The sequence below is a fragment of the Orycteropus afer genome, unplaced genomic scaffold (assembly GCF_000298275.1).
Source record: "Orycteropus afer afer isolate SDZICR_OR568_19922 unplaced genomic scaffold, OryAfe1.0 scaffold00339, whole genome shotgun sequence".
NCBI classification, from domain to species: domain Eukaryota; kingdom Metazoa; phylum Chordata; class Mammalia; order Tubulidentata; family Orycteropodidae; genus Orycteropus; species Orycteropus afer.
The window spans coordinates 933458-945910 of NW_006921926.1; the positions used below are offsets into that span (position 1 = coordinate 933458).

Sequence of the window (12453 nt, forward strand, 5' to 3'; positions counted from 1 at the left end):
TGCAGACTCTACATTATTCTTTAGTGCTGTATAGCATTCTAGTATGTGTATGTACCATAGTTTGGTCATCCACTCTTCTAATGGGCATGTAGGTTGTTTCCATCTTTTTGCTATTGTAAATAGTGCTGTGATGAACATGAGCGTGGGTGTATCTGTTCCTATCCTGGCTCTCATCTCTCCAGGATATATACCTAGTAATGGGATTGCTGGGTCAAATGGTATCTCCAATTTCAACTTTCTAAGGAATAGTCATATTGCTTTCCACAGTGGTTTGTCACTTCACAGTCATACAAACAGTGTATGAGAGGCCCAATCTCTCCACATCCCCACCAGCATTTGTTATTTTCTGTCTCATTGAACCTTGCCATCAGTGCCGGGGTGAGATGGTATCTCATTGTTGTTTTGATTTACATCTCTCTGATGACCAATGATTGTCTTTTCATGTAATACATCTTTTCATGTATTAGCTGACCACCTGAATATCCTCCTTGGTGAAGTGTCTTTTCATGTTTTCTGCCCATTTTTCAACTGGATTGTTACTTCCTTTGGTATTGAGGCATTGGAGTTTTCCATCAATCTTAGAGATAAGTCCCTTGCCAGATATGTAGTTATCAGCAAATATGAATTTGTTACTGTCATTTTTGTCATGTGATTTTTCATTGTGTTGATTTCTTTGTTCCATATAATTTCCTGTGCTGAGCTCATTTTGTGTATGAATCATGTTATCACTTCCTTCATTGCTACTATTTTAGTATTTCCTGAATATTTATGCTGGTCCTCCTTTTTATTTGGATGTGAAGGTTTATCATTTTTCTTTGAAGTTACCTTGTGATATATAGTTTTCTTCCCAAGTATAGAACAGTCCATTCTATCTTGTAGTTGTCTTGACTTCCCTACCATCTACAAGTTCTATAATGACACAGATTTTTTTCCCTCTTTTTGGTTTGTAGTAGTCCTCATTTGTCAGTTGGTGTTTCTGGTTTCCTGTTGACAATCTTGTAGGCTTATTTACTTTGGATAATTCCATAGCTGGGTTGGTTTCTGGGTTATATCATCATGTGTGTTAATGGTCAGTTGTTATTGGCTGTTGTTGCTTCTCTGTCCAAAGGACTCCCTTTAGCATTTCTTATAAGGTTGGTCTGGTTTTAACAATTCCCTTAATTTCTGCTTATCTGGAAATGTCCTAATTTCAACATCATATTTGAGGGACAGTTTTGACATCCCACCATCTTCTCGCCTGCATGGTTTCTGTCAAGAAATCCGAGCTTAGTCTTATTGGTTGCCCCTTGTAGGTAACTTTTCATTTTTTCTGTGCTGCTCTCATGATTCTTTCTTTGTCTTTGGTTTTGGTGAGTTTGATGATGATATGTCTTGGTGTTTTTCCTTTGAGGTCTATCCTGTTTGGGGTTCATTGGACTTCATGAATGGATATATTCTCATCTTTAATCATATCAGGGAAGTTCTCCTCCAACAGATCTTGGACAATTTTCTCAGTGGTTTCATTTTTCTCTTCCTGTTCTGGAATTCCAGTGGCACATAGGTTATTCCTTTTGATGGTATCCCACATAAACCTTAGGCTTTCTTAATTTTGTTTTGATCTTTTTTCTGATTGATTCCTTTCCAAAGAAGTATTCAGGTATTTGTCTTCAATCTCATTAATTCTGTCTTCCACTGTGGCAATTCTACTCCTTTGCCCTTTCAACGTGTTATCTATTTCTGACAATTTAGTATTAATCTTCTGGATTTCTATCTGTAGATTTCATTTATTTTGTCATTTTGTTCTTGTATTTTCTTCCAAAATTCTTCTAGGGTTTTGTCTGTGTTTTCCTTGGTCTGTCTCTCAATCCTTTGAAGATTAATATATTTTAAATATAATTTTTAGATTAAAATATAGATTCAATAAATAATCTATATTTATTAAATACATTATTATTATAAAATAATATTATTATTAACATTATTAATATAAAATAATCGTTAATAATATTAAATTAAATAATTTTATAATGTAATAATCAAATTATATTAAATTAAATATATTAATATTATCATTAATATTAAATAAATAAATAAAGATTTTTTAAAAAATAAGATTAAATATAATTTTTTTGAATTCCTTATCAGGGAGTTCCAATTTGTGTTTTCCTCAGGGATGTGTTTTGGGTCTATATTCTGGTCCCTTTTTTCTCCTGCTTTATCTTGCTTCTTTGTGTAGCCTGTGATACTCTGTTGTCTCCGAGGTATTGTGATGTTTTTGCGTTTATATTTAATTGGTGATGGTATGTTGGGGTGACTTGCCCACAATTTTTGTTTTCTTTATATGTTATCTATACAGGCAGGGTACTGTGCTGTGCTCCTCTATTCACTAGTTGGCAGCACTTATACAGTCACCACCTGTCTCCTTTCCTGCTGTCAGCCTCTCATATGTCCTTGCTGACCCTGGCAAACAGAGCCTGTTCTTAGGTCCCTGGAATCCAAATGAGAATGCTATCACTTTAAAATCCAAAATGGTTGCCACTTGTAAACATTCAAAATGGCTGTGCCCACGGTCACTTTAAATATCCAAAATGGCCACCACTTGTAAACATTCAAAATGGTTGCGCCCTTGGTTACTTTAAATATTCAAAATGGCTACCAAGTGTAAATGATCAAAATGGCTGTGCCCTGTGAACAGCAGAAAGTCCACAGCTCAGATTGTCTCCCTCCTTGCTGTTCTCCTTCCTAGTCATAGGCCACCAGAGCAGTTGTCTTTGCAGCCATTGGTGACTGGGGCTGATCTTTAGGTCAATTCTCAGGTCCCAACACCACTTGGAAATATTTAGGCTGTTGGTCTTGTCAGAGTAGCAGACAGTCTGCAGCTCCAACCATCTCTGTACTCACTGTTTTCATTCAGGTTTTTCCAGTAGTTGGTGCCTAATCCACTTCTGTATAGTTCCTTTCAAAACTCAGGGTTCCAGGTTATCTTCTGTATCTCTGTCAATTGTTTTTTCTTTTCTTTGTTGAAGAGGGTCTGTGTTGCTTGTCTGCCTGTTCCTCCATTTTACCAGAAGTCTCTATACCTGGAAATTCTTATAGAACATACCAATACACTTGCAGAAACATTGTCTGCCAACCCTATACATGGTCTTGGGCATACTCCTCCCTGCATAGACACACCTATTAGTTCAGCCCATCCACCCATCTATCTACCCTTACATCCATGTTTGCCTTCATTGACAATGCAGTAGTGTATGTGCAAAAGGGTTCATATTTGTTGTCTGTACGTCCCATGTACCTCTCTATGTCTTCCTCTTCCTCAATGCCACCATGTTGATCACTCACATTTGGTACACTGCCCTTCTCTTCACCCAAATCAGTACTTGTCTCTACCTACCTAACAGTGACATTAATGATTTTTGCACCACCCAGGGCCTTTCATGTGTAAAATAGGGATAATATTACCATCTCCTAGGTTGTTGTAAGGTATAAGTGAGTTGCTGTATGTAAAGTCTGGAACATAGTAACTGGCAATAAATTTTAGCCATAATTATTTGTATGAGGGAGGAGGAGCAGAAAAAGAGAGAAAGATTCTTCAAACTCCCCAAACACAGTGCTTATAAAGAGCAAATATTAAAATAATTATCAAATTGACCAATTGAGGCTTAATCTTAATCTCAGAAACATATCTTTCTTAATTAATTTCCATTTAAACTGTTTCAGAACACATATCAAGTTAGAAAAATATTTTACTTATTGTTAGATTTGTTTTTATTCCATGGTGTCACAATACAAATCTGCAAAATGAAGACATTTTTCAATCTTTAAATGATATACACAGAAGAACTATACCCGACTTCCCAAATGACCTATAAATTTTCTTTACCTTTTCCTCCCACTTAGTTAAGGCTATCTGGAATTCCACTGCAGTATCAGTTGTTCCAGTCAAAAGTGCTACGTTTTCAGAGAGTATATCATTCAGAACGTAGTCAAACTGAAAATCAAAAATCATTTTTAAGTATTCATGCCAGAGGTAGTAATTCAATTTTTCAGAATTTTCCAAAATTATTAAATATCATATGGTACACACCTTTGATTTTAAAACAGATCCTACAACACCTGCTGCCACCTGCAGGAGCAGGATAAAAAGCAATCCTATGAAAAACTAAGGAAAGAAAAAAAAGGAATATGTATTACTGCCTGTGTATTCAGTAACATCCTGGGGTATTTCAACATGACCATCTCTCTCTCTTTCCAACCATAGTCACATCATGTAGCCTTAAGTTACAGGTTTGGGGTAATTACTCCTCAGAAACATTTGCTCCAAAGTCTGGTCAAGGAAAGAGATTAAAACAAAAGTTTTTTGATAATGTTATTAGCATGGTCTATATGAAATAAGGAAAGTTTGAAATTTAGATTAAATTATTTGGATCTTATTTTTCTCCCAAACACAAACACACACAAATTCAGAACTAATGCCAAAGCAATCAACCACAATCAGAATCACCTGGGGTCTTGTAATGAAACTAGAACTTAGAACTTGCCTCAGATCTACTGAATCATAATTTTGAAGGATCCAATCTACAATTTTTTTAAAAACAACATCCTCAAGTAATTAAATTTCCAAACTGAAATTGAGGCCTTAATAAATAAATAAATAAAATGAGGAATGTTGTTAGAGTCCAGTAAAATTGTTTTTACCTTCCCTCATAATAAACCACTATTTTTTTTTTTTTTTCAGGTACTGGAACAGTATTTATTTTATTAGAGAAAACTATTTTATATTAGTTCTAATGAAATCTTGTGTAAGATTTATATCTAGTAAATACATGATTTTTTCTGTAGTTCTTACTATATCCATTTATCACTTTCTACTGCATGTTAAAAATGATGCCTGTGGATTAGCCTAATCCAATCTATCATCCACAAAGCTAAGTGACAAACCTGATTATCTAACTCCCTTACAATTTTCTTAGTACAGCATGTAGACACTTTATGATTTGTCCATAAAATGTGGAGTGAGTGGTCCACACTCAGACATATCTCCCATCATACACTGGTGAATAGCCTCCAGCGTTCTCCAGCCACACTCAAGCCCTTGCAGTTACCCAGACATGCCAACATTGTACTGACCCAAGTTCTTCCTGGAGAGCTCATCTCAACCTCACACACACACTTTCTTTTTACTTCTTCCCCAGGCTTAACTGTCCACTTCTCTATTTTTATTCTTTTGTTGGGCTATCCTATTGTAGCTATTCGTTTACTTGTCAATCATCATCATGCTTGTTGTTGTTGTGTACCTTTCAGTCATTTTTCAACTACCAATCCCATGTGTCAGAGTAGAACTGTCCCATGGGGTTTTGGGGGCTGTAATCTTTACAGACGTAGACCACCTGGTCTTTCTTCCATAGAGCCACTGGGTGGATTTGAACTGCCAAAATTTCAGTAAGTAGCCAAGTGCTTAACTGTTGTGCTACCAAGAATCTTTTCAATCTTCCCTAGTGGATTCTAATTGTCTTAAGGTCTTATGAATCCCTTAGCCCAGAATCTGGCATATAGCAGATTACTTAGTAATGTTGAATGAATGATTAAAATCTATCTGCTTCCAGGGTATCCTCCATTCTGAGCCAAGTTTAGCAACTTCCATGATGAAATCCTATAAGCAAAAGTTAATATTTCCACAATAAATTAAAAATGGCAGTTCTTTTGACAGACAACGGCGATGGGAGGGAAGCCTCGGAAATCGGAAGGCTGGGTATTAGAATTTCTCTAGAGAACTTACCAGAATGAGCATGAAGCGGCTTTCTTTTATGGCACCACAGCATCCTAGGAAACCCAGAATCATGATGATGGAACCCACAGTAATCAAGATATTCGCAGGAACATTGAAGTAAGTGTGAACATCTTTATGGTTGATAATCTGAAAAGAAAACAAATTAATGACAAGAAATCTCTTTCTTTGAAGTTTATCTTGCTCATTCAACAATGGTCATTGAGGACCTGTTACATTCCAGGCTCTTGAGATAGTTCTAGACCTTGAGATACTTCAGTGACCTAAACAATCAAAAATTCTTACCTTCATGGGGCTTACATTCTAACGAGGTGTTACTTGCCTGAACAATGTTTCTAACTCTTTATTTTTCTAAAATGATGTGTTAGAAGTTGGATGGAAATAATGTAATGGGCTTTTAAAACATCAATTATTTAAAAAAAAAAAAAAAAACCTTAAAGGACAGATACTTTTACATACTTTTACTCTTCTTGATATGATCGTTGGTTTATGTATTTTATTATATATATATATATATATATATATATATATATATATATACATGTTTGTTGTATGGTTAATTGCCATTGAGTTAATTCTGACTCATTGACTGCACGTGTGCAGAATAGAAATGCACACCATAGGGGAAGCAGATTGCCAGGTCTTTCTTCTGCAGTGCCTCTTGGTAGGTTTGATCCATCAACCTATTGGCTGGTAGTCCAGCACTTAGCTATTTGGGCCACCCAGGGACTCCTATGTTTTATATTAAAAGTAGCACTAAAAAGCATGTGTATTTATAATTTAATTCTTTAAATTAAAAAGCCCAAGTTCCTCCTGATAAGCACAACATGAATGAATCTCAAAAACATTATAAAGAAACCAGACACATAACAGTAAATACTCTATGATTTCATTTATATGAAGTTCAAAAACAGGCAAAACTAATTTATGGTGATAGAAATCAGAGTAGTGCTTGACTTAACAAAAACAACAGGTGGGAAAGCAGGAGCTGACTGGAAAGGGAGGAGAGGAAACTATGAGTTGATGAAAATCCTTTCTATTTTGACTGTGATAGTGATCACACAGATCTATTTATTTGTCAAAACAATCAAAAGAAATTCAAACTAAGAAGAAAAAGAAAGTCCAGTTGCTGACATGGAACTCTAATTCCTCACTCCCAAAAGGTATAGTTCATAGAGTCTTCCATAAGTTTTTATTTTGCCTGGAATATCAAGGAGATACTGAGGGCAAAATCCTCAGGCCCTTTATGGTATGTTGCACTACACATCTTGCATAATCAATTCTTCCCCTTCATCACCCTCACAGCACCTTGTCCCAGTCCACTACTTATCTACCATATATATCCACAAGTAAATCACAATTCAAAAGTGAAATCTTATGCTTGTGTTGTATGTGAATGATATGCATAGCCCATCTACCTTGTATACTCTATCTACTGGCCTATTTTTAGGTAGAACACTAGTTCCCAGACTAACTCAGAGTCACTGCCTCCTAGAATCTGCACTATAGCATAGAGGTTAGCCCCCTTAATGGCAATACGAAATGCCTGCTGCTGCTATTAATCATAATTTTGTTTTTAAGAACTTTGGAAATCAGCTTATAACCTGGAGGAAACCTTTATTCAACAATCAGTAGGAAGCAACATGCTGAAGTTGCAAAAGCATTAAAATGAAGCTCTATATTCCAGTCAGGGCCATGATATATAACTAAGTTAGTAACCTTGGGATAGTCAACTAACTCTGCTGGGCCCCAGTTTTCCATTTATAAAAGAGAACTAGGTCATTCTCTATGATATCTAAACAAACCAAAAACCAAACTCACTGCCATTGAGTTGATTCTGACTCATAGTGATGTCCATAGGGTTTCTGAGGCTGTAAATCTTTATGGAAGTAGATTGTGCCGTTTTCCTCCCATGGAGCAGCTGGGAGGTTTGAACCCCAACCTTCTGGTTAGCAGTTTGCATTAGGCACTGTGCCACCAGAGCTCCTTTCCTATGACATCTAAGGGTTCTTTTGCCTCTAAAAGTCTACGCTTACAAATATTTAATTTTATATATTTAGAAAGCTTGTTTATGTCTTAAAGGTTTTTTGTTTATATGTTTGTTTTTTGAGGAAGTGCTGTTTGTTTGTTAAGATTGGAGAGAGAAAATCAGAATTGTTAATAAACAGGCATGACCAACGAAAATAATAATAATAATAATAATAACTCATTTTGTCAAGTCGATTCTGACTCATAGTGCCCTATTCCCCGCTGCCATGGAGTCAATTCTGAATCATAGCAACACCTATTGGGTTTCCAAGGCTGTAAATCTTTACAGAAGTGTATTGTCTCATCTTCCTCCCGTGGAGCAGCTGGTGGGTTTGAACCACCTACCTTTTGGTTAGCAGCCCAATGTCTTAACCACAGTGCCACCAGAACTCCTTCATAGTGCTCTATAGCCTGGGTCAAAATAGATGTTGATAAAAATGCAACACTAAAAAATATAGATCTTTGGACTTAGCACCAAATAGAATATCCTAGAATACTGAGGCCAGTATGGGCAGAGCCTTCAGCTTCTGAGAGCTGAAGCTTAACAGGATGAGTCATCAGAACTGAGTTAAGCTAGACCAGACCCAGAAGTATCTGCAATTGAGGTCCAAATATGTGAGCCCACTCTGGGTAGAATGACTCTACTACCAGACTGTCCAGAACATACTGTGTGGACCTCCTGGAGGTCACTGTTCCAAGTAAAGCCCAGCAAGTGGTTATTCTTGCTGGAAGTCTGAATGCAGATGTGGGACAGCAGGATTTGAAAAGCTGCCTTGGATGAACACTGTCTGTGTGAGTCACAAGAGAAGATAAGAATGTCTAAAGAAGAAATGGGTGGACCTAAGAATCAGTGGTTAGGGATCCTCTCTGGTCTCCTGCGATAAGAACAGCTGCCCGTACACTTTGCCTCATGGTGCTGAGTTTATCCTGAGAAAAAACAAGAGTGTGCCTATAAGACACTAGTAAAGAGAGATGTCATCTCCCCCATGTCCTTCTCTGACTTTATGTCTATCTTTTTCCTTCTACAACTGCTACCTCTGTTTTTTCCCCAGTAAAATTCAGCTCTTTGCACAGCATTGACTCTTTGTCATTGACTTTTGTTGTTGTTGTTATGTGCCATCGAGTCGGACCCAACTCATAGCGACCCCTCCTTGGATTGCCGAGGCAGTATCACTACGGAAGTAGATTGCCCAACCTTCCTTCCAAGGAATGGCTGGTGGGTTTGAACCCCCAGCCTTCTGGTTGCAGTCAAGTGCCTTAGGCACTATGCTGCCAAAGCGGTAAATAAAAATCAAATCAATTTCACGTAAGTCAAATTGGTTAATACCCTGGCAGATACGGGCTTTCTTTGCTCAGGGTGGGAGGCTGACAGAGCACAAGAGTCAAAAAGTAACTAAAGATGCTGTCTAGCTTTATAGCTTTATTAATTCATTCTTATCCCCAGATGTCAAGTAACACCTTCTCAGGGACAATGGTTCTCCTTTAATACATTCAATGTGTGTAATTTCTTAACAGACTAAACACCAAATTTGTTTACCAGAAGCACTGGAGGGAAAGAAAATGTTCCCATATCAACCAGAAATAAAATAAAATACAGGCTGCATGCACATCTTGAAAAGGCTAAAGTATGTCCCTTGTAGGTGGCAGCTAATCTCTGCACTCAATTATGAGGCCTGGATCAGATTCTAGATGATGGAGACTTTGCACACCTTCAAATAACCTTGTCAGAGTCAAACCCCAGAGCCCAAGGTCATCAGGAAGTCAGTTACATTTATTGGTATAAAACAACAGATGAAATCCTGATGGACTGGAAGGTTGCCAAATAGTTGCCATATTTATCCCTCACCCAATTTTTTCCCCACAAGAGATAGAGAATGAGGAAGCAGCTAATTGTCACTGTGATTCTCTGGGTTTTCTAGGGGTAGAAAGTATGAGAGAAAAGAAAGAGAAAGAAAGAAAGAGAAAAAAAAAGAAAGAGATAGAAGGAAGGAGAGAATAAAGAAGGAGGGAAGGGAGAAGAAGAAGCATCTAGAAAAGTTTCCCATTCTAGCAAAGGAATCAGAACAGATGTTGATTTGCGTTTAATGGCTTAATGGTTCTTTCAACTAGGCTGTGTCCAAAGATATTTAGTTGTACCATGTTATAAATTTTAATGGAAAATGCAGTATCTTAATATCTAGCATCAAAATTCCTCTTTGGAGGGAAACTCTTCATTTAGGCAAATACCTTGAGAAAGCTACAGTGATAAAAGATAAAATTCTGAATGGTGGCAAGAGCCCAGACAACGAGGAACGAGTAAACTACTCTGCATGAATAAGAATAACAATTTGGAGTGAGTGTTCGTGAAAGGAAGAGGGGAGAGAAAGAGTGGAAGTAGGGAAGGCAAAAAAGACAGAATGGCCTTATGAAATTGACAGAACAATCCACCCATGCCCTAACCTCATTCTTTCCATATTTCTGATACTGTGGAATAGAAATAACATATGTAGAATCCAAAGTCTCAAGGTAGAGTTAACCGTATGAACTAAATTTGAAATGGACATGAAATGGTGTGTTGAGGTGGTAGTGGTGGGGGTATGATAATCTTATCTAGATAGCAAAAGGTTACATATTCCTACCTGACTTCTGAGTTACACTAACATGCTACTTATGGTAAGTGACCACCTTCAGTCCAAACTTTCCTTGTAGTTGGTTGTCTTTAAAACACAGATTCAAACTCTTCTTCTTCAAGAGTACTTCTTATTTTTCTCTTCTTTTTTACAGTCCCATCTTAGGATCAATCAAATTATTATCAATATATTGTTGTACTACAAAATTGATCTTTTTGAGGAGAGATATGTTGGTCTATTTCCTCAAACTGTACATGATCCTGCCTCAACCAAATAGTGAAAAAGACAGATTTCCATTTTGGACCCTTTCCACTTCTACTTTTCATTGCAATCTTCTATTTTGGGGGATCAAGTGGCACAGTGGTTAAAATCTTTGGTTGCTAAAAAAAAGTCAACAGTTTGAACCCACTAGTCAGTCACTCCATGGGAGAAAGATGAGGCACTCTGCTTCTGTAAAGAGTTACAGCTTCAGAAACTCTATGAAGCAATTCTATTCTGCCCTATAGGGTCACTATGAGTTGGAATCGACTTGATGGCAGTGAGTTTGATTTGTTTTTTTTTTATTTTGCCCTTATCCAATCTCCAGAAAGATTGTTCCATGGCTAGCAGAGTGCTGGAAGCTAGAAAGTAATTTTGATGAATTAAATTGAATTATGAAGTTACCTATCAGCACGATTACATGAGGCAGTTAAGGAAAATCCTGTTATTGAAATGTTTGTGATTATTTTTGCTTTCATCACTACAAAAGGAATAAACCACTTTAGGGGTGAGGAGGCTTTTTACTTATTTACATATTTACCTGTTGACCATCTTGGTTTACTCGTATCAATATTGCTATTCCCAGGATTATGATACCACATACCTGAAGGAAAGAAAAAAAAAAAAAAATACTAGAATGCAATTAAGATAAAATGAAAGAAATTCCACCCATTCTGAGTACAACGGTTTATCATTAATTATACCATTATGACTTGAAAGACATGAATGAAGTGTATTCATGTGCAGGTAATTGCTAAAATGTTAAACTATAATTCCTAAGTTTGATGAGAATAATTCTGTTTCTCGTCAAGTCTATTTCTGCGTCTATGAACAAGAAATCACCTCTATTGAGGGGGATTATATTTCATGTTTGAACTCCAACCCTGTGTTTTCTGCAAATTGTAACATACAAAAGATAAATCACAAATGTTTAAAGATAAAATATCCTTTTTATGCTCCTAGAGCATTCTAAGATCAAGAAAGATGGCAATAATTGATGAATTACCAAATCCTCATTCAAGATTCAAGAGCCAGGAAAAAGTTGAGGTAGACAGGGAAAAATAGGACATTGGATAGAACTTGCAGCAACAAAATTATAAATTAGCCAACAGTATTTGTACCCAAAAAAATTTTAAAAATAAGATCTGTTAGGTGGTAAAACTTACTCAGAGAGGAGGAACAATGAGGAACAGTACTTAAAATCTTAAATTCCTTTAATGACTTTACCAGATTATTTAATTTGGACCAAGGCCAACACATAAAATGTGGAAGACATTTTATTTTAGTATAAGGAAAAACTCTTGTCTTTCAGGGGTTTTTTTAAATATATATATATCCTCAAAAAAAAAAAAAAAAAAAAAAGATCTATTATTAGATAGAGACGTTGAGAGCAGGCTTGGTAACATATCACACACAGCAAGCCTTGGAGGACTTTCTAGACTGTTGAGGCATTGTTTATCTTCTGATAGAGAAATGCCTGAGTCCTCTAAAACTTGATGATCTTGGAATATCATTCCTTTCAAGCATAGTTGAACCACATACTTGCAACCCCAAAGCAGTACTTTCATTTATAATGGGTACTCATTACATTCGCCACAGAAATAAATTCATTCTATGGTGACTCTGTAGAATTTGTGCTCCCTAAAAGAAATTGAAAAGCATGTAAGTCCCGATCCTCCATTTTGGATAAAGAAATTAGAACCCTGTGAGTGTTGTTGTTGTTGTTAAGTGCCATCGAGTCGTTTCCGACTCATAGCGACCCCATGCACAGCAGAACGAAACACTGCCCGA

General features: G+C 36.6%; 1 protein-coding gene across 1 annotated transcript in view; it reads right to left on the bottom strand.

Annotated features, from left to right (window-relative positions):
• TSPAN8 (tetraspanin 8) overlaps window positions 1–12453 on the bottom strand; it is a 44797-nt gene that overhangs the window by 10732 nt on the left and 21612 nt on the right. Inside the window, exons 2-5 of the mRNA XM_007952469.1 lie at window positions 11204–11266; window positions 5759–5896; window positions 4067–4141; window positions 3863–3970 (exon numbers count right to left, since the gene is read on the bottom strand). Of these exons, the coding sequence (XP_007950660.1) occupies window positions 3863–3970; window positions 4067–4141; window positions 5759–5896; window positions 11204–11266 (384 nt within the window). The remainder of the gene's footprint in view (window positions 1–3862; window positions 3971–4066; window positions 4142–5758; window positions 5897–11203; window positions 11267–12453) is intronic.